This window comes from Taeniopygia guttata, chromosome 9 (genome assembly GCF_048771995.1).
Source record: "Taeniopygia guttata chromosome 9, bTaeGut7.mat, whole genome shotgun sequence".
In the NCBI taxonomy this organism is placed as follows: domain Eukaryota; kingdom Metazoa; phylum Chordata; class Aves; order Passeriformes; family Estrildidae; genus Taeniopygia; species Taeniopygia guttata.
The window spans coordinates 10,601,516-10,629,283 of NC_133034.1; the positions used below are offsets into that span (position 1 = coordinate 10,601,516).

At 42.0% G+C, this 27,768-nt stretch overlaps 2 protein-coding genes across 4 annotated transcripts in view; one reads left to right on the forward strand and one right to left on the reverse strand.

Annotated features, from left to right (window-relative positions):
* LOC100227272 (thiamine transporter 2-like) overlaps positions 1 to 6,221 on the reverse strand; it is a 13,451-nt gene extending 7,230 nt beyond the window's left edge. For 2 of the 3 annotated variants that reach the window (XM_030280184.4, XM_072933503.1), the window contains exons 1-4: positions 6,090 to 6,221; positions 3,413 to 3,578; positions 2,285 to 3,077; positions 631 to 823 (exon numbers count right to left, since the gene is read on the reverse strand). In XM_030280184.4, coding sequence (XP_030136044.4) covers positions 631 to 823; positions 2,285 to 3,077; positions 3,413 to 3,562 — 1,136 coding nt within the window. In that variant the 5' untranslated portion in view covers positions 3,563 to 3,578; positions 6,090 to 6,221. Of the gene's footprint in view, positions 1 to 630; positions 824 to 2,284; positions 3,078 to 3,412; positions 3,617 to 6,089 lie in introns of those variants that run through there. The other variant, XM_072933502.1, reaches the window with a different exon arrangement.
* CCL20 (C-C motif chemokine ligand 20) lies at positions 3,612 to 20,668 on the forward strand. Its single transcript, XM_041718164.2, has 4 exons — positions 3,612 to 18,887; positions 19,092 to 19,206; positions 19,930 to 20,007; positions 20,177 to 20,668. Exons 1-4 carry the CDS (start codon positions 18,809 to 18,811, stop codon positions 20,202 to 20,204), a joined length of 300 nt encoding a protein of 99 aa, XP_041574098.2. The 5' UTR covers positions 3,612 to 18,808; the 3' UTR covers positions 20,205 to 20,668.
* The last annotated feature ends 7,100 nt before the right edge of the window (positions 20,669 to 27,768 follow it).

A 27,768-nucleotide genomic window follows, 5' to 3' on the forward strand; every position in this document is an offset into this window, starting at 1 on the left:
AGGATAAAATATTTGTTGTTAATATTATTTATGCATTTCTATTTCTGACAACAGAATAGCTTGGTCTCCTATTCGATCTTGTCTGAGTTTATATATCCTATGTTCCCTTTTATTCCTTCTTTACATCTTAATATCGTTAATGATTATATCTATAAAATTATGTTGAGGAACACTTTATATTGAGTATTTTCCTGCATTCATGCAGTTCATGGCATGCTAAAAGATTTATCAGTAGGGGGTCTAGGCATATGGTGATCCTAAAGGATGGCTGTTAAGCCATCCTTTGGGATATGCTTGTCCCTATTGTTCACTTTGCATCTTTTATACCAGGAAGGAGGAAAATGGCTTCTACATTTTGCTGTTACCATTGCCTTTAGTAATAACATTACCTTGTGCCTTGTTTAATTTCTGCTTAGGTAAATGTTCAATGTCCTTTTGAAAATTTTTCTTTCCCGGTTGTTTGGAAGAATGAAAACAGCATAAACAGACATTTTAGTGTTCTTGTCCTCACCTAAACAGTTATATCTAGCATTAGGTCAGCTACCTCTGAGGAAAAGGATGCCCAAATCAAACTCAAAGTAGGGTCAGTATTCTGTGCATGATGGCAGCATTGTGATGTTTTGTACTTACGTTGCTATTGTCAGGAGGAGCATATAGCATGCCTTGAAAATAAGATATCCAGCATAACATGCCCAGATGCTGGTAGAGAAGTGCATGAGAAACAGACAACTGGCATCTATTGCAGAGAAGATCCCTAAAGCCAGTTCTCCAAAATAGTCCCAGTTAATCTTCACATACTGTACAAGGAAAGATGTTAGTGAGCCTAGAAAAAGAGAAAAAAATACTTGTAAATACTGTATCTGTTCCACAGCTGTATGACCAAGTCTTGCCACACTCACATGCCAAAAGGCAATGCTGAATAATGAAGCAGAGTACTCTGAAGTTTGAAAGCATTTCTGATGCCTTCTGCAGCTGTGCAGATGACTGGTCATTTTAAGACAACTGCATATATCAAGTCTCTACCATTCTGCTCTTAATGCTTTATTCCACTTCACAGGATAAGCTGTAATGCAGAAGGATTCATTATTTAGGTGTCTGTACACAGCATGTATCTCTGGGGGGAGAATTAGGAACATGTTTTGGAGTTCAAGAAGGAAATTCTTCCACCTTCTCCTAGCTAGGCTGGTAAACCTTCAATTGAACAGTTTAGCTCTGTCCACCTCATAGAGGGGGTAAACTGTCAAAAAAGTGAGTTTTGAGGCATCAAGGAAGCATATCCAAGAACGAGAAAGGATAGGTTTGTTTTTTGTGGACCTCTTTGAATATGGATCTGTTGCAAAGTTAAGCCACCTGACTGCCCATCTTAGGGGTCCTAAACAATTTACAAACTTCTATACTTAGACAATGAGAAATAGGCAAGTCCACGAGAGAGAGAGAGATTCAGCAAGGAGTAGATGCTATAGGAGGTCTTCAAGTTCATGATTTACGTGGTCTATTTAGTTGCCTGCTGCAAAAGTAGTCTTTGTTTCTCCTTAATGTCTGTAAAAGTGACCTGAATGACTAGGTGTGAGGCAGATGTGTTTCTTTTTCCTGGTAAAACACACCCCCAGGTCTTGTGCAAGTTCTTTACCATGGCACAACGTGAGCCAAGGCAGGGTGGTATCCTCTGATGTTACCTTTTGATAACCTCACTTTGCTTGTGTGGTGCAAGCATCTGCTCCTGGTACAGAAGTGGAATGGTTCATATTAGGATTGTAGGGATTCACAGAATCTTTTTTCGGTAAAAATCTGTATCTTGCAATGACTACAATTTTTCTTTTTGTCTCGTTGCACAGGGGAATTTCACTAGAAAAAAAAATCTAAACAAGAGGATTATGTTCTTTTTGTGTAAAATTTTTACGGAAAACTTCTCCCATCTGTGTAAGCTGATAGCATTGTTATGGGAACAGTGCGATAATTGTTTTGGGGAAAAGAAAAACCCCACCCAATAGCCTCATCCAAAGAAACAGGGGTGCTTCTGAATGGATTTACCAGCTAGATGCAGTGTCTGTGTGACTTGCACACTTTCTGCATACTGGTAAGTTACAGTTAATTGTCTGCTACTAAAGAAAAACCAAAATAACTCACATTTGAACAGTTGTACATCAAAGACCTAGGTCTGGAATGCACAGGGTGTGTGTGCACTGGCTCCCTGGAGCGCCTGCAATGGAATGGCACTTTGAAAGTTTATTACAGTGAAACTTCAGAGGTGTTCATTGTGATCAATATGTAAACATTGACTTACTCAGAAAAGTTGCTACTGCTTCGACAGCTCCGTTGTACACCGCGGAGCTGTGCGAGGGGGCTCGGAAGTCCCACAGCACCTGCACATAATTCACCACCTGGTTGAAGCCGGCCGTGGCCAGAGCCCACCACAGGGACCAGCAGAGGAGCTTGCGGGAGCCGTAGCAATCCCTCAGGTCCCGGCCCAGCTGCAGCAGCACGCTGAGCATGTGCCTGTGGGGCCTGGCCCTGCCAGCCTGGGGCTGGGGGCTCGGGGCCCTGGCAGCAGCATCGGGGCTCCTTTCCTCTTGGCAGCTCCAGGGCCCTTTGCCAGGCCCTGGCAGAGGCTCAGGGGCATCTTTCTTGTGGAAGAACATGCTCCTCTGGGGCATGGGCAGGAAGAAGGCGCACAGGAATGCCAGGGACACGGAAGCCAAGCTAATGGCGTTGAGGCAGAAGTAGGAGACGTGTGCTAAGGACACCAGCAGCTGTCCCAGCACAGCGGCCACGGTGGCTGCCACCAGAGTGGCACTCCTGCAGTAGCTGGTGACCCTCTGGTAGTGTTGTGTGCTGACCACGCTGTAGATGTAGGCGTAATAGGCCACCTCGGTGGCTGTGACCATGCCATAGAAGAATTCCACCAGCTGCATGGCCAGCACGCCATGTGCAAAGAGCAGCAGGAGCCAGGTGACGATGAGGCTGATGCCCTGCAGGAGGAGGACAGGCTTGTAGCGCACGTAGTCTGTGAGCAGGAACACTGGGAAAAGGAGAGCCAGGTAGGAGTATGTCCAAACTGGAAAAATCTGGTTGGTAACCTAGAACAGAAGAGGAAATGTCAGTGTTTCTATTGTTGAGGAAAGGAAGTTCATGTATTTTAAATGGTGGTATAGAGGGAAGGTTTTTCACTGAAGGAATTCATGAAATATATAAATCACATTGAATTAGCATGGGACTGTTGGGCAGGCAAATGGATCTTGGATCCATTAAATACATCTTTTATTTATACAGTTTGTTGCAAATTGTAACCTGCCAGAACTGGTTACATTTGTGCCTTTTTTTTCCTTTTAATTTTTAAAAAAACCTTTAAACCATGTTTTCCCTTTCTATTTTCACTACTTCAATTAAAGGAAATCATAGAATAAAATCATACCTCATCTGTGGTCAGGTTTTTATCTGGTCCCATTAGGTAGGGTGTTAGGAAAGGTTCTGATGGTTTCATCATGTAGAAGAATCCATAGAGGCAGAGAATCAAGGTGGGAAAAGCCCAGGTGCTGGTTTTCTCTTGCTTCCAGCAGCCCATGGCCTCTGCAGCACAGCTGAGGATAAAGTTTGTTAGAATAACGATACTGGCCATGCAAGCGCAAAGAGATCTTGTAATTGAATTTTATTTTGTGGTTTCTAATGCCTATGAGTGCTCTTTAGAGGTTGACAGTTCGAATAATTTTATTTATAATGTTCAAGTGAGCAGCTATTCCTCATATTTGTCTACTGCTCTCTTTGTAGAAAGTGCATAAAAAATGAATTTGAAGATCCTTAACTGGGAGACAAACTACCCTGTCATTCCATCTGCACTGACCAAGATAAACACAGGAAACACCTTTCTAGACTGAAGTGCTGAAGACAGCTGAGCACTGAGATTTCCCTCTGACACCATGACTGATCACAGCCAAGCACCTTGTTGAGTGACGAAGATAACTCTGGAGCCTAGCAGATGGAGCTGCTAAGTAATTCAGAAATGATATCAAGCCAGACTCTCATCTGGGATTATCTGCATGAGAAGTCCATTTTGGATACAGACATCATCTTTTCCATTTATAAAAGTGGTCACAGAAAGTTAACAGTTCATGCTAAAATGGAATGAAGCAGGTATTTTTGTTCTTGTCACTAGGTGAGGCGATGGAATAAATTAAAATTTGCAACTCTGCTGGACAGAGCCCAAACAAAAGTCAAAATGGGTGTAATGGGGACAGGAAAAGGAAATAGGCAGTAATTTAATATCCATATTCATGTTAGTATAGGCAATGTCAAGAATCTTAAATGTGTGCAGTTTATCTTTTGGAGCCCTTTGGACTTTGCATATTAGCAGATGGGATTTCTATCACTCTGCTTTTGACTTTTATCTACTTTCCTCCTGATAACTCTTTTTTTTTTGGGGGGGCAAAAAATGAATCTTATAAAAATCTTAAAAATGAATCAGTGTTTTTTCACAAACTTTTTTGTAAAAGCTGGAGAAGGTCTATTCAGCCCAAAGCAGTCATGTCCTGATGAGTATATTACTCCAGGTTGGATGGGCAGAGGATCCTTTTTTATAGGATGTGGTATGTATAAGGCAGTAGGCATTATGCATCTTTTCAAACTTCATGCTATGACAGCACATTTTACTGACAGCCTGACACACTAAGAAATAAGTGCAGAGCCAAGGAAATGTGAATTACTTCCTTTGGTGTGGAATGGCTGAAAGCATGGGCATTACAGGAGTCCAGCAGAGAGGAACCCAGCTGTGTGTGAGCTCTGCAGTGTGAACCACTAGATGGCAAAGTGGCCCCAGCAAGGGAAAAGGAGCTCGGGAGGACTGTGAGACACGGAGTTCTCCAGGAAGGAAGCCTTTCTGCCCCTCCTTCCTCCCCAGCTGCTGCAAACGTGGCTTTGGCAGGACCAGTCTGGGCCCGGGATCGTGCTCACTGAGTCACATCCCCTGGCTCTCCTCCCCCGCAGTAATCATTAGAGCCATACAGCGCCCCAGTGCCATGGGAATGCTTCCTGGGATTCTGAGAAAGGCATCGAGAGTGGGGTGGAGAACATCTCGAGCACTGTAGTGAGAAACATTTCTACGAGTCAGCCCTGGGATGTAGCCAGGGCATATTTTTCCCTTTCCAGGCTAGATTCTCTGCTCTGACCTGCTTCAGGTCCTGCCCTGTTTGCTCACCCCGGGCATGCTGTGTGACACAAGGGCAGCGAGTCTCACTTAGCCTGTCAAAACACCCCACACCTTAGGAGGTGAGTGGGGCACGCTGCTGCCTCTGCAGGGCTCGGAGGGGGCTTGTGCTGCCCATGGGTGGCAGAGCTTTGCAGGAATTCATGGTTTTAGCTGTACACAGAAGAACTTCAGGTGTGTCCTAGTCACTGCATCCCTACAGTGCCAGCTGTGCCCTGTTTAGGGCTTTGGGCTAGACCTGTACCTCTAACATGCACTTCTGCTCTTTGAGGTGCCAGTGTTAGGCTGGTAGGTAAAGTCAGGTGAGGATTTTCCCACTTGATATAAGGAGTTGTGCAGAAGAAACCTGTCACTGCTGCTGAGCTGGGAAGGGCAGAGGCTCCCAGGAGCAGCCCACTCTGCCCTTGGGGAGTGGGAGATTGTGTCACCTCACCTGCTCTGGGGTTTGTCACCTCACCTGCTCTGGGGTTTGTGTTCCACTCACACCCCAGCCCTTGGTGAAGCCCTCTCCAGCTGTGCAGCTGCTGTACAAGCCCTCCTTTCTGCTTTCATAACTACAAACCTCTGACAACCAGAGCTCTGCCTTGCGGCTTGAGGGGGAAGGATCCAATTTGTTCCTGGTTCAGGCATCCCATGTGGTCAATTTGTCTTTTATAAATCTAGGATTTTGTTCACTTTTGAAGAGGTTTTAGCATGCCTTGCTGTTGTTCTACAGCAAAACAATCTTCTGTTCCTTTTTTCCTTCAGCAATTTTTGGTGCCAGAGCTGTCCGCTCTTTTACACACAGCCTAACACAGCCCCCCAGCTCCCCATTGGATTGGTCTCTTCTTTCCTCCCACTTTTCCTTGTCATTGCAGGATTTCATATTTCTAAAGTTCATATATAATCATACCTTCTGTGCTGGAGCTCTTCCTTTCTTACTTCCAAGGGAAAAGCCTCCTTTTAGTATTCCCAGTCTCACTTCTGGTTGTCCTGTGTGTATTGCAGCTACTGGACTCTGTTTGGGTTTTTTCCTGTTCTTCTGGTATTACAGCTTGCTCTGACACCTCCTTTGGAAAGGCCTCCAGCTGGCTTTCTTTCAGCACACTTAAAGGAACAGCCAGATAATCCTGGCCTGTCTCTGCCCAAGGCAGCAGTGAATCAAGACCCAAACTACAGTTTAGTGCCTGCCTGACACAAAATCAATAGAGGAAGTTCTGTTCCCAGAGAATTGTGTGTCTATTTAACAGGATATGTAGCTTGGGAGCCAGCTGTGCCTCAAACTGGCCTATATTAAAGTGAGAGCAGTACCTGTGCATGGGTAGTTACAGAGGTGAGGAGGAGCAAATACCTCTGTAAGGTTGGAAGGTATCCACACCACTTAAATGATGTTTCAAACTATTCTGATAAATTTGAAAGGTAAAAAGTAAAACACCCTGCTCTGCATCCTCTTGACTTATTTGCTGGTAAATTTGTGAGATTTTTTGCTTTGACAAGTTCTTACAGTGCTGCTGAAGATGGGGATAGCTGCCCTATAGCTGCGGGACTCACAACAGCAGAGTATACTCTGTGAAATGTACAGATTTTCACAAAAAAAGTATTTATGCAAATTTAGATCCACTCCCACCCTGGTCCTGCCACATGTAGGTCTGAGGGATGAGGGAATGAGGGATGTAATAATTATTCAGGAATATGACCTGTACAGTAGGGAAAATGTAAATATTTGTAACAGTGAATTATGCAAACAGAGGAAGGCAGCATCTTGGTTCACACACAGTAAAATGGAACAGTAACTTTATGGACATGTACATGAATATGAAAAAGGTATGACATTCCTTGCTGGGTCAGAGAAGTGTCTCACGTCAGCCTCTTTTGCCTTCATTCTTGGCCAGATTTTGCAGCCTTTGCCTTCTACCCCTCAGCAATCCAATATTACAGGGTTAGTGATGTTAGAGGGGCCATCCCTGCCTCTTGCCTTTATAACTTGTTTGTTGGCCTTTGTCCATGAAACCATCTCCTCCTGCCTGGGACAGTGCTGTGCACTCCTGGAGTCATGAAACCCCTTGAGCTGGGAGGGAGCCATAGGGATCATCATGTTCCACTCTCTGCTCCTCACAGGACTGTCTCAAACGGAACCATGTGACTCATGGTGCATCATCAGACACTCCTCACATGCTGGCAGCATCTGTAATGTATGTGAAACTAATGCATGGAAGGAATGTAATAATTCCCTTGGGCTCTTTCCCAGCCATTAATCACTGCTGATCCCAGGGTTATCTTGGTTCTTCCTGTTCTATTGACCCTGTAGCTACAGGAGGTGACAGCCCCTCTGGGAGAACACTGACTATACATGCATTTGGTTTTATTCTTATGAACTCTTGCTAAAATGCAGAGAACTCTTGAGGGAAACACTTTTACCTGGGGTTTGAATTGACTCATTGAAGAATCCAACTCATATTTCTTGACACTGAGAAAAACTGCAAAATTCTGTTTTTCCTGCAATGCAATAATGAGAATGAATGATTTAAGTAACTTTCAGGCATTGATGTTTGGTTTCTCTGCTTTCAGATCCTCTTTTATCCATTATCTCTTCTTTCCCATAGTCTTCAACCCATCTTGTTTGTAGTTAAATTTTTTTGCTTTTTCACTGATTCACTTCTGAATGCCAAATGGAAGACTGTAAAACTGATGAGCTTATGCAAGTTTTTGGTCAACTTGAGCCCTCTGCCATAAGATGCCTGCAGCAGAGCTTAGCTGCTGGGTTTGAAAGGGACTACGCACTTTTCACAAGGTGTAGTCAGATGCCCAAGTGTTGTTCTGCTTGGAGAGTGGGCTGGGTGATCTGCTAGCTGATATCCCAATTCTGTTCATTTGGGAAAGGGAAGATTCTGTAAGAGTGGAGGAAAGGCGAGTTTTATGGTAGTAGTGTATCCTGAAGAGATAATCTAATATGGTCCTTAATGAATCAAGGATATAGGAAAATTCTGAGAGGGGAACAAGACTGAAAGAACAAGAACAAGCAAGAAAAAGAACTGAAAAAATAAACGGAAAGAAAAAGAACAAGACTGAAAACCTTTGCCATCTTGATACTGTCTCCTGCCTCTGCTGCTCCTTGCACTCAATCCTGATATTATCTCTGGTGCTTCACAGGATGGCACCAAGGCTGAAAGGCTCATGTTGGTAGTGGGGGGTGTCTCTCTGTCTGGTTGGGCACTGACTGTCGTCTCACAAATCATATCTGCTTCTTGACACCTGTCCAACTCAGACAAAGAGGCTTCTTCAAATCAAACTGATGGCTTATTCTATTTGAAGAGTGTGTACTTTGTTCTTTAAAGGAAGTGATAGCTCAGAAATTTTTTTGTGGCTAATACTGAAGAATTTTCTCCATTTGTGGCCAAATACAGCCTATGCACAGAAAGGTTCCAATGGCAGTTATAAAGAATAAAGTGTATTTTTGTTGGATTTCTCAGGCCCAGAAGTATCCCCAAGACAAGTTCACTTTCTGACTTATGGATCAGCTGATCTTTATCTTTTCTCATGTACTGCATGCTCACTTTGGGAATGAGCTGCTCTCTGCAGCCTGGCCCTGAATCCCACAGTGTGTGGGTGAGTGTTTCCATGACTTTCTTCTGAATCTTGCCCCGGGTTCATTCACATCCTGGGTTTAGGTGCTTTTCATCTGAGACACAAAAATGAATATGCAAAGTTTAGTTTGGGATATTTAGATAGAAGGTACTAGGGGCATTCCTGCAAAGGGTAGGTTAGAAAATGCATTCAACCAAAATAACTTCTCAGGTACTTGGATTAAATGTACATTTACAGCTGCTTCCTTACTAAAAAAGTAATGCTGTAAGGCTATTTTTCACTATGCTGTACCTTACCTAAGGATAATGCCTACCATTTTTATCAATCACTCTTCCTAACTCTTGTCACTGGAGCGCCCACTGCCACTGGCACCATTCAGGGAAGTGGCTGCTGGTAGCAATTCAGGATCTGGAACAAATAGCTGTGCCATTAATCATCACCCTAAGACATTTTGAGGGGGTTTAATTCTTTTTTCTTACAGGCAGCATTTTTTTATTGGCACACTTGGGCACGAACAAGATGTGGACCTCTTGTTATAATGTGCTACTAACATGGTATGGAGCACATAGAAGTCCTATGATGAGTTTATAAAGACTGGGTGAACCTACTTTGGCCATGCTTTATTTCCCTTTTGTAAACAATGAAGTCTGAGCAAGTGCTAATTTGAAGGGCTTTACCCTCTTAATGTCTTATTGGCCAGGGAAAGTTACATTGCATTACCTTTCTGCAATATAAGTCACTGGCTGGTTTGTCTCCTTTTGGTTACAGGTTAGTTGCTGCAGTCACTGTAGGTGAAAGATCACTGATGTAATTGTGAGAGTGTGGGTAAGGAGCATCCAATTACAGTGTGTGTCCCTGTAGAAGCATTGCCAAGGCTTTACAGGCATCCTTATTTGCATGCCAGTGACCTGCATTGCAGGTCTCTGATTTGCTCTGTGCCTCTTGCAAAAATCTCTCAGACACCTTGGGAGGTTTCCAAATAAAAGTATTTCCCACTCTCTGTTAACTGGATTTGGTTGTCTGAGGACTGGGTTGGTTGAATAAACTTTTACTTTCTCACTCTTTCTGGCACAAAGCACACTCTGCTCTCCCAGCTGAGGGGTGCAAAGAAGTGAGGTGCTGGAAGGTGGAGGAAACCTTCCTGTTGCATTCAATGACAGCAGAACAGAAAGACCTACAGAAGAACAGATTAAACCTTAAGTAGGTCCTTTAGTTTTCCTTAAATTTTTCTTCCAGATCATCAGTGGAGGACAGGAACTACTCCCTTGTCAGTGAAATTCTCTGAGGATTTTCCTTTCTAATAAAATATGATGAGGTCACCGCTGTAGGTTTGCAGTTGACTTTTGTGCAAGTGCTGAGTGTACTGGGCTCTGGTGTCCCTCTGTCCCCTACACTGTCTGTCAGCTCTTCTAATGGCATAGAAGCCACCAGTGTTTAAAGGAAGAACAGCAGCTTTTTGTTATTTCTCAATTAAGTGGGGAAAGATTATTCTGGTGAGAAAAAAGTGACACATGGTAACAAAATTGAGCAAAACTGAATTTTAGGAGATGAAGGATATGAAAGATTCTATTAAGCTTCACCTTTAGAATTTCTAACTACAGCTAGAAATAGATGTATGTAGGATGCTTATCCCAGCACCACAAAAACTTCCCCTATCTCCAAGTTTGTTACTTGATGATTTGGCCTGGTGACTTTAACATCTTATATGTAGTTTTTGTAACAATGCCATGCAATCCAGTGTAGTACCTGTGCTTTAGTCTTTCTTGGATTGCATACTTTTAAAATCTCCAGTTAATTAACAAGAGGGGAGTGATATATACGTCAAAGCAATCTCATTTAAAATGGTTAATACTTGTAGTGATTAATGCTCACTCACTGTGGTTTGCCAAAGAAAAACGAGAGGAAAAACCGGAAGGGATTTGGAAGGCACTTTCTGTGTTGAAAGAGCACTTTCCAGGGCGTGTTCCCCTGTAGACGTATCCCACAGGCCTCCCACTATTGGCAGATATTGTCCTGTTGTCACAGATGGACATCTCACTTCAGAGATGCAAATTTACGTTTGCACAACCTGTGTGTATGTAGGAAGTTTCAGCTCAGCACATTCTCTCTACATTTTTTTATCCTCAAGGTGCATGTCATTACAGACACCGTGGGAGACTTTGTATCATTGCAATACCCCAAGCAGTAAAGTCCTGCTGGAAGAGCATTTGTCACATTTTCATAAGTGGTCAAAACAATCTGGCTGCTTCATTTAATGCTAAACCTCTAATGACAACTGTAACAGACTTAAAATAAGTCTGTTATGCTGCTACTGTTTGCTTAAATATAAGAATTCTTCCACTTAAAATGTCCTGAGTTCTTCTAATACCTTGATTTCTTGCCAGCCCCAAAGGGTTTTGATGGTAGAGTTATTAAAGTCTTTAGGGGTTTTGTTTTTGCTATTTTTTTGTTTTTTTTCATCAACAGTGTGTTAGGTTTTATCCCTTTCATGAAGAATATATTTTGATGTGGTCCAAGTTTTTCCTCCATGTGCTTTCACCTTCCTGTGAGTTCTTTCAAAGGCAAAGCAGTTATAGTGTGTGTTGTACCCTGGAGCTCTGGCCCTGGTTCCCATATGCCTCGATGGCCTAGGCTGGGTACAAACACAAATAGAAAAAGGACCAGTCTTTGGTCTGAGGAAGGCTGAACATACTTACTTGAGGATATGTTCTTGTAAAACACAGGTCACTTTGGAATAGCAGATTTCTGTCAAGTCCAGATTGCTTCACTTAAAACATCTTTTCTGGCTTAAAACAGTTTTTCTGTCTCTGGTTCTTGCCTTGTTTACAGGAGCCCCTGATGGCTGTGAGCAGGCTTGAGGGGTTGGACACAGCACCCTGCTCAAAGCCCTAGCCAGGAGCCCAACCAACAGGACATTTTTGGGGCTGGCTGGAGTTGTCTGGACTAGCAATAGGCAAGAAAGACTCTGAAAATGGGGAAAAGCAAGAGAATGCTTGAAGCAACCAAGGAAACCCTGCAGAAAGAGAAGGAATATTACCCTGGCAGATGGCTTCCTTCACAGGAGCTAGGGCAAGGCTGCCCTTTCTAAGGCCTCCAAATGCCTGCTGCAGAAATCAAGGGGTGATAACCAAGGTCAGAAAAGGGCTGTAGGGGGGGTAAGAAAGTCAGTGATCTCAGTGGTGTTATGCAAAAGAACCTGTAAGAGTAAGCATGGAAGGGATGTGGTGGTGTGGTTTCCTTGGGAAAAGAGTAGGCCTCTTGGAAAGAGGAAAGTCCAGGGCTGTTGTGATTTTAAGCTCCTCTCAGGGAAGTCCCTATAACGCAACCGTGTAGTGCTGGAAAGCTGCAGTGATTGCAGCACTTGCCTGTGTCCGCAGCTGCTCTGCCAGGCTTCATGACACAGCCACTCCACAGCATTGGCTAACAGCTATTAAAACAATCTTGACTGGTTTTTGTTTGGCAATCCCAAATAAGCAGGTATTGCTGGTATTTTTAAGCTGGTCTGCCAGTAATACATGACAAACTGGCTCTGTCAGCAATGTACTAAGTAGTCCAAGTAATCACATATTCCATATGTCAACTGCGACTTAGTAAAACCTTCACGAGTTCTCTTGGTCAACTTAAAACTTTACCACTTCATGTTATTTAGTTCTTTTTTCTCTTTTCTTTATAAGGTTTGGATTATTTGTCTTAGGTCTTTTGGAGGAAGCAAACAGAACATAAAAAGAGCAGCTTCCCATTTTCTTAATAGTTCTCTTCTAATTTTATACAAAACCATGTTTCAATTGAATTAATTAACAGTTTCAGCCAACCTAAAACTGCATGTTAATGAAAATTTTAAGTCATAAATTTTTTTTCTCCTTACTTCTATTCTTGTATTTTACTTTCAACATTCAGAAAATGTCATATATTTCTCTTTCATAATTGCAAAGGCATAGTATCTTTTCCTCCTCTTTTTGAATTAAACATTTTTGAAGTGCAAGCCTCATTTTATTAGTATTGGAAGGCATTTTCATGTTCAGGATGTGGATTTTGGCTCTAGCAATTTTCCTTTTCCAAATTTTCTCTGGGATCTATGAATCTTGGGGAAATTCTCAGCCAAACTGAAGTAGTGCAGCACTGATTTGTGTAGAAGTAGTGAGGGTCAGGCTCAGCGTGGCTGTATGACCACTCTTGTGCTGAAAAGTTGCCGATAGCTTTTTTGGTGAAGATTTTGGGATGTTAAACACATCTGTGTCTAAGGTGTGTAGTATCCTTGCATTACATTAATTTAGTTACATTCCTTAATTAATTGTTGCTACTTTTTGTAATCAGGTTTCTTTTTGTCTCCAAATGATACTTGGTGGTCTCAGTCTCTTGCAGGAGATAGTGTAAAATCCTTTCAAGTGATTCCTTCCTTTCTTCCCACCTTTGTAGAAGTTATTCAGAAAATCCACACTTCTGGACTACTTTAAGGATCAGAAACATACTAGTCAAAATGTTTCTGCTGTTGTGTTTACTATGCCTAAAGGTATAAAATAAAAAATAAAATAAAAACAAATTTAAACTGGAAGAGAACTAGGGCTGTTACAAAGTGTTTTTTTAACAAAGTTTTTAAAGTTTCCTCTTTTGACTGGTGTATTGACCCTGGCTGGATGCCAGGTGCCCACCAAAGCTGCTCTATCACTCCACTCCTTAGCTGGACAGAGGAGAGGTTAATAAGGAAAGGCTCAGCGACCAAAACAAGGACATGGAGAGATTAATCACCAATTGCCAGCACAGGCAAAACGGATTCAACCTGAGGAAATTCATTAAATTTTTAGCAATCAAAACAAGGTAGGATAATGACTGGTAAGATTAAATCTTAAAACATCTTCCCTCCACACCTCCCTTCTTCCTGGGCTTAACTTTACTCCTGATTTTCTGTACCTCCTTCCCCCAGCAGTTCAGGTGTATGAAAATGGAGGTTTTTGTCACTTCATCACGTGTAACCTCTGCTGCTCCTTCCTGCTCAGGGAGAGAACTTCCCACACTATCTCCCTCCTCTCCATGGGCTCCTCTCTCCATGGGACCGCACGTCCTACCAGGACCCTGCTGCAGAGTGGGTCACAAGGGGTCACAGTCCCCCTTGGGCATCCAGCTGCTCTGACGTGGGGTCCTCCGGGGGCTGCAGGTGGATCTCTGCTCCTGCATGGGCAGTGCCTCACCACAGCCTGCGCTCTGTGCTTCAGGGGAATCCCTGCTCTGGCACCTGGAGCAGGTCCTGCCCCTCTTTCTGCACCGAACTTGTGGTCTGCAGAGTGGTTTCATGTATCCATCCTCCACATACTCATTCTTCTCTCTGGCTGCAGTTGCACAGGGCTTTTTCCCCCTTCCTAAATACATTATCCCAGAGATGACACCACTGTCAGGGATGGGCTCAGCCTTGTCCACTGAGTCCTTCCTTGGAGCTAGCTGGCATTGCCTCTGCCAGACATGGGAGAAGATTCTAGAAGAGTATCCACCACTAGTACCTACCCAACACCCTGCCACACAAACCCAGTGAAGACTTTTTTTCATTCTCCTTTCCAGTTATAGGCTTTGCCATCATGTTTGAGAGATCCATTTCTGTGAAAGGGTGGTTGGCTACCCCAAGGGACTGTAGACAGAGTAGAACTAACTTTGCAGAGAGAAATCTGCCCTCAGAACACTAGATATTTAGCTTCTGTATGTAGGTAGCAGGAAGCAATCAGCAGTGCTGGGATGCTGCCAGGATGTTCATGGCAGGTTCATCAGGTCTCCTCATAACCTGCACTTTCGATAGATGGAAAGTTGATTTCTCCCAACAGGCATATATCTTGTCCATAATTGCATCAAAGCAATGTCATTCAATTATTTCTAGAACTGTCATGTATGAATTGCAACCTATAATTAGTGAAAATTGGCTTCTTCCTCAGATAACAAATTTTGTCAATCATGCAAGTACTGAATTGCCTGAAATCACTGGGTTGCATCACAGCCTCTAAAGCTCCAGAGATATTGAGCAAGTTACCTCTGGAACTTTTGTGCTTGGTACTTATGCATTTACTCATTAGAGATTATGCAATGATTAAATCCCCGTATTTGGCCATGTTCCTTCCGGCTACTGCCTTCTCATGCACTTTGCTTTATCAAAGGAGTCCAAAATCTTTGGAAATTACAGGAGGGAATTTCCCCCATCTGGTTCTGTGTTTCCTGGATGATCAGCAGTATTGCTGCAAGGTTTTATTTATATCAATTCAGAAAAGGTACTAATAAGCAATAAAACAGTATCTCTTTGTGAGGATGAAAAACATGGAAACTGTTGTTAACTGCTAGTTGATTAACAACTGTCAGTATGTTTCTCATCTTATTGTCGGACTCAGGTAAAGATACTGACAGTGTCTGTCATTCAAGTTTTTTATTTTAGTCTTTCATCTCTAATGTTAGACCTAAGTCCATAAAATGACAATAATCAAATGGTTAATGATTATAAAATTCCTTTTCTGTCTTTCTCTTCAAAAGTCCATAAAGTATTTTAACCCTTGCATGGAAACCAGGTAGACTGCTCCTGTGCTTTTCTGTGATCGGGAGAATTATATGGTAAGCCCATCCCCTCCCCCCCCCAATTTTTTGCCCTGTATGGAGGTGTTTATCAAGGATGAACTATTAAGTCCTCTTCAGCATTTCAGACTTTCAGCAGGTATTTCTGTGAGTAAAAGTCCTTTGGGATATAAGAGAGAAAGCATATTATCAGGATGTAGCAGTTTGGTGACCAGAGAAAGTTGCCTCTGGCTGTAGCTTTGCAGATGGTGTCTGAGTGCAGTTTGACTCCCCAGCTCTCCTCTTTAGCATCCCCAAGCTGCTCAAAACTGTCAGTTCCTCAGTATTACTTGGGAAAAGGTTCAGTTTTTCCTAATGCATTTCTTCCACAAGTCTGACTGGATGGCTCTGCAGCACTGGCACCTAGGCTGTCTTTGCTGTTACACACACAGGAGGTTTGAGCCTGTTTTCTCTGGCCCCTGGAACAACGGGAGAGGAAGCTTAGGAGAGGATGAATGCTTTGTCAGTCTGTGTTTTGCTGCTCTGCCTTACTGTGACTGCAGCTGTTGTGAGGGGATCTGAGGAAGGACAACAGGAGGGAGGAAAGCTGAGAAGCTTGCAGCGAAGTCAAGTCAGAAAGACAAGTCAGGAAAGTAAAATAAGAAACAAACAGCTAAATGTGAAAAACCCAGAAAAAATAATGTAGGGTTGATTGTGGCTTGGGAAGGAACCCAAGTTTAAGATCATGTTCAGGGAAGGGCCATGTCCAGCTTAGGTTTGCGTATCTACAAGGGTGTTCAAACTAGGTTTTCCCATCCTGGGTGATCTGTCACAGTGCCTCACCCCCTTGCTATGGAAAGGTGGCTTCCCTGTGTCCAATGGAATTTTCCCTTTTCACAGCTCGTGGCTGATACCTCTCATGCTTTGTCTGTACCCTCTGAGGAGACCCTGGACACAGCCCTCCCCACATGGGCCCCAGGGCAGGGAAATTATGGCCTCCCTTGACCTGGCAGCCCCCTTTGAACTGTTAAGACACTAAACACATTTATATGGCACCTGCAACCGACCAGGGATAGGTTTGGAGGTGCCATTGGCCACCCTAGGGCCTGGCAGCCTCATCTCTTGGCTGTGTGGCAGTCCCTGGCCAGCCTACATGGCCCCACTTGGTCACACAGGTGCCAAAGGGAACCAGACTGAAAGTTTGGTTGGGTCGGGGTGGACAACAGTCACCGTCCCCTCATTCCCAGGGAATAATGAAAAACACTTCTCTGGAACATATAAGCACCTCCTTGTTGTTTTATATTTTTTTGCCTTCTGTTTGCATTAGGGATATGTGAAGGTAAAGACTGACAAGATACAGTTATGTGTCATATCACAGCCAGCAGAGCTTTCTTCAGCTGTTTGCATTAAACCTTTTTGGATTGTTTTAACTACTTTGTGCAAATAAACTGAAGGTACTTTGTATACACCAAGTAAAAGCAAAATGACAGTGCTCCTGAAGTTGGGGCCCTCCTTGTGGCTGTTGTTCTAAATCTAAATAGTAACCTAATTTCCTAAATCAAAGAAAAAATGAGCTAAAAGGAACACCATGAGCACAAGTCCAGCTGTGACAAGGCACAACACCAGCTGTGGTCAGTTGTGGGAACCACTGGTGTGATGGAAACTGCCTGAGGGCAGGACTACGGGGTGAGTGCTGCCTGAGCAGTGTCATCGCTCTGGTATCCAAACTGCTGGGGCTTAGGTAGAAGTGTCAAAGCTCAGATGAGAAAATTCTGTCCAGGAAGCACTCAGTGGAGAAGAAATAGAGCTGTAGAGTCACAAAGAAGACATGAGAGGCAAGGCCACGTCCATCTGGGTAACAGCATGACCTAGGAAATGGCATACGAAATGCCAAAGCTGGGTATAGCTGTAATAGACTTGGGATCCATGAAATCTGTATGTAAAAGAAAAAAGGACCATTCTAGTCAGCGAGTTTGAGGCATTGCCTAATGCTGACAGATAGTCTTTAAAGCAGTGCAGAGATAGCTGCATTCTGAGAGCATTGATCTTTTTGTACTTTTGTGGTATTTCACTATGATCCATAAAACAGTTACAAAAAGCTGCATTCATTAGGGCATGGGTTCTTTGTTGCCTCGTCCCCATCCTTTGGCCAGTTGCTGTGGCTCTGCAGAGAAGCATGTCCAGTATATGTAATGCTATGCACACTGCAAGGTTGCTCATGTATACCTCAGCCATATGAAATTCCCTCAATTCTCACTATTACATAGAGAAATTATTTTCTCTGAATAACAGTCTGTTCTAGAGTTCAAGCTGTTTCTGTTTCTACAAATCTCCCTTTGAGAGTGGTACTGGCACTCTGAAGGATGGAAGGCATGTAATTTTGCACTGCCTATGACTGTCCATGAGCTCTACCTTAAGAGAAGCCACTTAAAGCTCAGGTTACTCTACAAACACCTGGAGCTGGCAGCAGCTCCTGTGAGCACTGGCTGGTCAGGACATGGCCTGCAGCCATCACAGTAGTTTCACACATATCCCTAAACATCATGGGAAAGTTCCATCCTTGAGTGGCAGCTCAAACAATGTAATTGGAGTGGTAACAGAGCCTCTCCGTGGTGGTTTCTCTAGACAGTGCAAGGCAATTTTAAGATTGTGTGTATTTTGTTGAATGTTCAGGAGTCACAATACTCTGATACAGTTTGGGAAAGCAAAAACTAAAGATATTGTTTATGAAGTGCATTAATGCATTCTAGAATGTACAGATTTTGAGAATATAGGCCCCATTTCAAGTTTCTTTTAAGCTCACTCTGTTGCAGATGAAATAGTTCAGACATGTAACAAACTGGTGGGAAGTCATGGCAGGAATATATTGTTAAGGAAATGAAATAAACCCATTTCCGTGAATACTCAATGTTGCTCATGTGTCCTTGCCAATACTACAGTCCAGAGATCAGAAAGCAATAATCTGGAAAGTCCACCGTGTTGGCCAATCAGGAAATATTAATGTACTACTTTGGTGTTGGTGCAGCTTGTGACCCAGCTTCTGTGGGCTTGCCACACTGAAATGAATCTGCTCCCACTCCCTCTGCTCCCAGGCTGGGTTTATTAAACTAGAGCAGAGAAGACACACGGTTTCTGTAGATAACATTTAAAGTTACCTAGGTTTGACTTTCCACATTACACAACCCACACTCCTACCCCTGAAACGGCACACGCTGCACCCACAGAACCATTCATTACCATATAGACTTTTATTTCCTTTTCTTTTGGAAGGAACCTTTCAATGAGCAACCTCAAAAAGAATTACAATATTCCCCAGCACACTTATCTCCATTTGTACCCGGAAGGAGTGCTGGGGCCAAATCGGGCACGATGGAATTCGCTGTGGGGAAACCCGCTGATGACAGTGGAACCCGCCCGTGGGTGAATTCCCGAGGCTCCTGCCACGCTTTATAAGCAGGTGCAGGTGAGGCAGGGCTGGCAGGAGCACAGGCAGGCACTCGCTGGAGCACAGCTGTGTGTGCAGAGGGAATGACTGGCTGCAGCAAGAGCATGGTCCTGGTTTCCCTGCTGGGGCTCCTGGCGCTGCTCCTCTGGGGCACCTCAGAAGGTGAGTGACCTCGGGCGTGCTGCTCACAGCTGGCAGCAGGGTGAGGCTGAGCTGGAAGGGAATGGCTTCAGCAAAATGTGCTGTCTCCTGTCTCATCCCCCTCTTCTGTCATGAGGGAGCTGGATGGTTGGGGTAGAACAGTGAGTGCCCTAGACAGGATGGCCAAATGGGGTTTATTTACTTTGTTGCTGTCCTTCACTCCAGCACACAGCAACCAGGATTGCTGCCTGTCCTACACCAAAGCACGGCTGCCTCGGAAGGCTCTGAAGGGTTACACGGAGCAGCTCCCCAGTGAGGTCTGTGACATCCCTGCCATCATGTAAGTTACTTTCTGAATCTCTGCTCTTTTTTCTGACATGTATTAACCTTGGGATGTCTGTTTTGGCTAAAGCACAGATTTGAATGTTATAAGAACGATTTTTCCGGCCTTTTCTAAAAGTTAAATTAATTTAATAAATTGTATATCACACAAGTAAAAAAAACCACACAACCTCTAGTTGACAGAGACTGCTAACCCACGGGACAGTCATACAATGTAAATAATAAATCTGACTATTTAGCAATCAGCTGTGCAAACAAAGACAAGTTTTGTCTCCAGCTAAGGGCCACTCTGGCCAACACAGAGTGCTCCCTTGCCAAAATCTGTGAACACACACATAAGTGACAAGACTTGTCTCATTCACAGGGATCAGATGTTTTTCTTACAGGGTTTTGGCCTAGATGCTGATCTGTCACCTTAGCTTGACAGCAGCTATTCTCCTTAATTTTACAACTTGTTTCTGGCATCCAGAAAAGGTCTTTGCCTAAACAGACCAAATAAACTGAAAAAACATTTTATGGTGCAAAAACTGATCCCTGAGACTGAAGTAGCTATTACATTAACTTTCTTTTTCTTCATATAATATTGGAGAGATTTGGATCATTCCATGTCTAACAGGTATTTAGAAAAGCTGTTTCTATTGGTCATTATATAGAGTAACTGTACTTCCACAGCAGTTATTGGCAGGGATTTCTGATTTCTTTATCATTATTTCTTTTCCAGCTTCCACACTGCCAGTGGGCGAAATGCCTGTGTAAATCCTAAGGAAGGCTGGGTGAAGAAACATCTCCTTTTCCTTAGGTAGGAATCCCTCTCTTTCCATCTCCTGTCAGACTTAGCCACTCCTTTCTGGAGTCTTCTCAGAGACAGTCATGTCACCTGTCCCTTCTTCCACCTGAGCTATTCTCTCAGGGAAGAAGAGAAAACTATAACTGAGGTCATTATTTATGTTCTCTCTTCCTTTTAACAGCCAGAAACTCAGGAAGATGTCAGTCTGATGTAGTTTCCAGCAAGGAGTTAAACACAGACATGGCTGAAGAAGCACTGGGTTGGGGCTCCTGGCTGAGATGCTTTGAACACTGCTGTGTGCTCACTCACCTCCAACTCTGGCTTCTTCAGAACTGATGAACTTCTTGAGTTGATTCATATTGCATCACTGTTTTGCTTGAGTTAAGCATGTTGTTAAAATTTCTATTTTTACTAATATGTGTATGTTACTGATAGGACATGAGTGCTGTTTAGTAAGGTCCACCTTGAGCTGTTGTACAGAGTGTGAATTTTATTAAGTTTATTGTATGTTGTTTTTGTTCAGCATATGTAAAGCAGGTTATTTATTCTGTTTATTTTGTTATTGTCTTGTGTCAAAATGTTTCCTTTAAGCTGTAGTTAGCATTATAATACCTCTTGAAGTATTATTAACTTAACTATTGTTAAATAAAGACTGTTTGTAGAAAAAAAAAAATGGTAACTGGAGATTTAAACAATTTAAATGTTAAAATCAGCACTCTCTGTGATATGTTTACTTTTAAATTGAAAACATGACTTGCCCTTGAAATTAATTCCTTTGTTAAGAGCCTCCAGCTGAAACAGTTGCACAGGTGTGTTGACACCTGTTACAGCCACTTTCCACCTTACTCACTTTGTTTGCCCTAGGGGTAGCTATGACCTCCATAGGATGTAATTCCTTCCTCACCTCCAGCCAGTAATCAGACTTGAGAGAACTCCTTTTGCCAGTTTCTCTATTTAATCAGGAGGGGCCTTACACATTGTTACTGGGCAAGCTTCTAGCTTAGCCACCGAGGAGGGTTCATTGTTGTAACACAGTCTGCTCTCAGCCTAAAGGGCTTTCTCTACAGGAGAAACTTGCAGTGCTTTCCTCTGCTTTTTGTGTCTGCCTATGGTATCCTATGGCTTCCAGCATAATGAGGTTTTCATGATGCAGGAGCTCTTTATGGAGATCAGGGAGGCCTGATAAAATAATGAGACCTCATGGAAGAGATGGGTGCAGGTGGGCAGGGGAGGACTGCTCAGCTTTTTATCCTCTATTACATGGCCCATGTGGACTTCAGGGATGAGACCATGTAGGGTGTGCAAGTGAAGTCCTCTCACTGTCAGCACTGGAGTCTTATGGATAAATTTACATCTTGCCTTTTAGTACCTTTTACTCATAGAAATACAAGCACCAGTTTAAATTTCATTTTTAAACTTAAATGCAAAGTATTTTTGGTGCCCTTGAGAGAGGAGCTGAAAGATACTGGGTTTTTAAAATGGTGTTCGTGAGTGTAAGGCTGTTATTTTCTGGTTTCAACACCTGCTAGAACTTAAAAAATCTGCTTGTGGCTCTACAAATCTGCGACTTGTCAGTTCCCTGTGGGTGAAGTTCTCAAGGAGCAAGGTACCTAAAGGAGCAAGATTAATTAGTTTTAATTTCCTTCAGGTGGATTCCTGATATTGAGAACATAAGGTATTCCCCAGTATTATCCAGCTTGTTCCTTGGGCATTCCCCTAACTTCTGGGCAGAAGCGTGGAGCTCTGTCTCATACCTGCTAGTACTGGTATAAGCTGTTTGGGCTCAAAGAATTCATAGGCTAAATCAGGTACCAAAACAGGGTACAGACATGATGAATGGGTTTGTGTTAAAAGCTGGAAGGTGAGATTCCCCAAGCCCACCCTGGGAACTGGTGTTAGGAACCAGAGCTCTAAAGAACTTGGTGCAGAAAAGCCTGGACTCCACGGGTTGAATTTAAAGCAGGGGAGCAAAATAAGGAAGTGGAGACCAGTGTGTGGAATTCTGTGGGTGGCTCTTTATTCCCAGTTCAGGCCTCTTTAAAGTTTTGTGCTGCTCTGTAACTCATGCTTCCTCTGCCCCTACTTGGTACCATTGCTACAAAACCCCACGTGCTCCATCCACAGAGCTTTGACTTGAGGTATTTCTTTTTAGTTCCTCTTATTCTGGGTGAATTTTTTTTAATAACCAATCTCTTGGGAAGAGGAAAGATATTGAAAAGCTTGGTTTCCATGCTCAATATCAGAAATTGCTACAGTTGTTACGTCACTGGTAGGAAAGTCTGTGTAGAAATAGCATGTCCCTCCATGCCTTCCTGAGGATACAAACAGGTATTATAACTGAGTGCTGGGACTCCAAAATTATCAGATGAGAGGAACATTTTTGTATGTAACCTTGAGTGGTCAGTTAGAAATTATTATAGCTCTGTAAATCATGATCCTTTCTAGGAAAACCTGAATCCTGATTACTTTGGTGGGACTGTTCTGCATGTGAGCAGGTGAGTTTCTGTCTCCTCTCTATCTTTGCCTCCAGCTCCTAATTCAGCCTGTGCAATTTTGTTGAATAATTTGAAATTCAGAATTAAATAATAGTCATTTGGAGACTTTTTATCTTCCATTCACATACTATTTAAAACCCTAAAATTTTTGCAAAATGCTTTTTATTATAGCTTGGATATTTGGGAAGTGGATGTGAAAGCTTTCCCTTTAAACTCTGAGCACTTTATACTTCAGTTTCAAACTCTGTATTGAAATCAGTCCTCAGTGATTCTTGTGCTAGCTGCAGTATTGCTATTGAATTCTCTTTGTGTCTATTCTTTCTGTGTGCTTATTTTTTAATTTAATGATTATTTTTCTTATTTTTAAATTTATTTTGGTTTTGTTTTGTTCTTTGTTCGTTTGGTTTTTTGTTTGTTTGTTTGTTTTTTGTGGTTTTTTTTAAACCATAAAGCAATCTCACATCTTTCTGAGTCAGGAATTGTAGCTTTTTGTTGTGTTAGGATCTTTGACAGAGAAATTTCTGTCCACGTATGGAATCATAATTATATTTTACTAATTTCTAATTTTGTTTTTAATCACACTCCAGCAAAAAGCAATAAAATAACTTAGCATTGCATGGTCAGGGGCTTTTGTAGGGAATGGCAAAACTGATGATTTAATTTTGCCGTTAAAATATAAAACCTGCCACATTTTGTCTGCTGAAGAAGTACTAAGTAGAATAGAAGTACTATTTATTGCATTTTTCTTCAGTTGATGGCACCTTCCATAAATTGAAGACTGTTTTATTCCTTCTTTGTTTCCTGATTTTTCCACCAAACAGGGAAAAACACAAAGAGACAAAAGGGTGAATGGCCTTGTCCTCCAGTGCTCAGCTTTCAAGCATATCTGAAACCTAAGCTTTCTGGGTGTGCTTAGTGACAGTGACACTTCCAGCCCCTCCACAGGGACATGGATAATTGGTCAGTTATTTTCAATCACCCACATGCTGCCTGGCTTCACTCCTGATGAACTGGAGTGCACCAGCACAACACAGGTTTGTTGAGAATTGAACTGAGGAAGTACAGAACCGCAAAGGGCTTTAAGCTTATGATACTGTCATTTGATTCTAATGGCATCCACCCAAGCTGGATAAACATCAAAACAGTAAAAATGGATCAGTTGTAACAGACCTTCTGTACACTGAGCTCAGCTGTGTTACACCCTGGCAGTCTTGCTCCGAACATCAGGCTACAGGCAACATCCTTTGCCAAAAAATGAATCATAAAAGAAGCTTTTAGTCCTCAGAACAAACCTACTGTGTCGTGTATGTTACGTATACTAAGCAATTATAACTGTATGACTGTACATAAGCGAAAACTATGATTTATGTTCCCATGAACTTGTGGTTGCTCCATTCTGGGAGGTGTCAGCCTTAACTGAGCAGTGTTGCAGCCCTAAGTCTGTAAAGGCTTTTGAATTGCTGTGTTTATTCTTCTTGTGTTGTCAGATGCAACTTCCAGCCAAAGCCCTCCTAGAGCTGCTGGTGCTAGAACATTTAAATGTGATATACAATAGCTGCAGTCCTGTGGTTGCTATTGTACATTAGCCATAGAGTATTGCTCACAGACCTACCACTGTAAATAAACCAGGCAGTCATTTAATAGTATTTTAGCTTTCTTGAATTTTTAACATTATTCAAAGATTATGGAATACAAAATACATATTAAATGTAAAAGCAGCAGATGAAATTTAGAATACTGCATGGTAAAAAGCAAATATGCCACAGGAAAAGTAGAGACTAAAATACTATATTTAATTTTTGTTTTTAAATTTACAAAAGCATTTCTATAGTTTTGCTTCCATGACTTCACTTATACTCCAAAATAAAGTAATAATTTTACTTCTAAGCACCTGCATTTACATTTTCCTGCTCCCTAACTTTAAACTGAAAACTCTCTTATTTTTTTACACTCTTTTTGTATCAAGGAGAAAATTTATCATTTGGGTTGAATCTCCCTAAAAAATAGATACTCTCTAAATAGTGTCCATATATGGAATTTGCTGGATATACTTACAAGGCATGTCCTATATGAGAGGGATTTTATCAACCATTGTGGCCACACAACTGATGTACAAAACTGAGGAGAGAGCGATTACACATGGCATTTTCTCCTAGACTGATACTGCCAACAAAGGCATAGGAGCATCCAAGGAGAAACAGTACTATCCCTATTCTCAGAAGTGGTGGCTGGTGCAAGTGGGAGTTGACTTTGTATAGGAATTTGTTCTACAGGTAAAAAGTCATATCACAGGTTATGTTAATTTTGGTTCTTTCCCAATTCTTAATATTCATGAGATGCAATCAGCTGAGGTTCATTAAATATATAATTAATTACCACACATATAAATTTAAAAACTTCAGGCCCTTGATTAAATTTTTTTGTATCCAACACATTTCACCATACCAGGTTTTCATGATATTCCTTCTCCTGAAATATCTCGAGTTACCTAAAAATCTAAGCCTCATAATGATTATTTTTTATAGCCCTCAGAATTAACCCCAGAGAAACCACTGGAAAACAAATGATGAAGAACATCTCAACAGCTTTTTTCCAACCAAACTAGATGCACGTTATTTCAACACCCAACCCATGTTTTTGTGAAGCAGCTATAGTAATGAAGTCTAACAGAAAGGTCATTGCCATGTTTCTTCCAGTGAATGCTACTTCCACTTATCAGAAATTATGATCTTGAGCCCCTTTTTCAGTGAAAACAATGGCTGTTCTAGCTGGGGCTGAAGATGCGTATGTTCTGTTTGGTTTATAGGGTTTTTTTCTCCTTGACTTCTTTACTGCTTGAGAGGGATGGAATGGGGAGGGATGGAATGGCCTTTAGGGACAATTCAGCACGCCCAGGCCATCATCAGCTGCCTCTGTGTCACAGTGCAGGAGAGGGCACACACGGGTGGTTGCAATATCAGATTTGCTTTCTGTTAGCTGACACTTGGTTAAGAGATGTGCCCATGATAAGAAGGAGGGAGAGAGAAACAAACATACAAACCAGCTTCTGAAATGGGAGCAGGGTGGCTCATCTGGGCCCACTTGGGCTTCCTGGTGACAAAACCTGAATGATAGGATCCATTTATAGACAGCTATGAGATAAGGCAACTCAGGAAACATGAAACATGGAAATAGCACAGCCGGGGATCCATGGTCAGTGTAGGCATGTACCAAAGTGTTTAAAGCACAGCACAAAATATTTTTAATTTCTTAGCCAGACTTCAGGTACAGTGATGCAAACTGTAATTGGCTTATTTCCTGGCCACATGCCAACAAGCCAAGGGAAAACACTTAAGTGTAGGCAGAGATATTACGTGTAGGATGGTCTAGTACAAAAAGTACTTGACTCTTCCTATATCTTTTGGATAATAAAATTTAATAAAAAGATAAATTATTTTTGAAGGAGCTTGACTTGCAAGGGGATAAACTGTACCAAGAATTGATTTACACAATATGGAGGTGCCAAGGGCAGAGAAACATTAGAAATCTGTTAGGAGCTACAGCCTCGGACTTTTGTAGGAGCAGACAGCTATGCACTGACTGATCAAGTCATCTGATCTGAGTGGCACAGTGGAAATGGGTTCAAGTAAGTGGTCCAGTTGGGAGTGAAATTGTCAATTACAGTGTCAAGATTAAACTAGTAGTTCAATATCCTTGCAGCATCACTGGTCAGGCACAAAGCCAGTGATAACTCTATAAACACTCAAAGTAGGCAAATGGGAAATTGAGAATGATAAATTTAATATGGCAGGTAAATAAGAGCTGTAGAGTGGTCAGTGTATAGAGTGACTTCAGTTGTTCACTCACGTATGAATTGCATCTCATGTATGAATAAGAATACAGCTGTGTTTAGGGAATGCAAATCAAAATGCTCACATAAAAGTTTGTAATGCATATCTGAAAAATAATAATGTTTAGGCTATATATCCTGGTACAGTAATTTTTTTTTCAAATGTACATTTAATACAGCTGTTTCAAAAAGATGCTTGTGTGTTCCTGTGAGCATCTGAATGTTTGTTATGATTAGGAATAAGTAGTCAAAATGTCTATCAGAGATGATGCAAATCTCACACATCTGAGATACATGCAAATCTCAAAGACTTGCTCACTACTGCATTTCCCAGATTGGTACAAGAGTAGGCAAAAATGTTTCATGACTATGAAAGTGGGTGCTGCTGTATTACTGTTAATTACAATTAATGGTTGATATACATGCACCTTGTTTTGCACATCCATATGAAGAAGATCAAAATGATGGTAAAAAAAGAAGACAATGTAGTAGGACTACCACACTTATTGAAGGATTATAGGATTATAGAATCATAGAATGGTTTGGGTTGGAAGGGACCTTAAAGATCATACAGTTTCAACCCCCCTGACATGGGCAGGGACACCTTCCACTAGACCAGGTTGCTTAAGGACCCATCCAACCCCAAACAACCTGGTCTTGAAACAGATATGGAAAAAAGAAGTGTTTAAGTGAAATGCCTAATCAATTTCAGAATTATAGATAATAAATATGAAATCACAAGTTAGTTATTTTGGCTTTAAGAAAAAAATTATTATCAACAACTGTGAGATAAACACACTTCTACTTCAGCAAAGTAGTTTTTTCTAAAAAAAAAGTGGCTTTCTCTACTTATATTTTCCTGTTCTATTGTAGACTTACTAGAAATCATGTTTTTTTGTCAGGAGTTTTTTCTGCCTCCTGACTCATGGTTTGACCCAGTTGTGCATTATGTATATGTAGAAGAGCACCTCTCTTTTCCAGTGGGTGCATCTGGAAGATTCAGTGACCGCAGAACACTTGTGTTATTACCAACACCGTCAGCTTCGCCGTCTTGATGGGACGATGCAGAGCTCAGCCTAAAGGTCTTCATGGGCCATGGAAAGAAAGATTTAAGACATCTCTGAGTTCTTCTCAGAAGCGGTAAGATAAATATATCTCATTGGGGGTTTTGTACTGAGGATTCTTTTGTTGTCAGGTCAACTCATAAACTTGGCCAAGTTAAGAGGAAAGTAATGAAAAGTGGACAGGAAGGAAAATTTTGTTTCAGCTAAGTGAAAATGTGATTGAAGCAAGTAAGGATGTATGGAATTCCTTGACTGCATGGTATATGCAAGCAGTTTGTCAGAGATGGAAAATGGAAGACTAAGGAAGAGAACTACTGTTCCTTTCTGCTACTTGTTATTATTTCACTGTAGGTGAACATCACAAGCAACTATTCATGTGAACAGA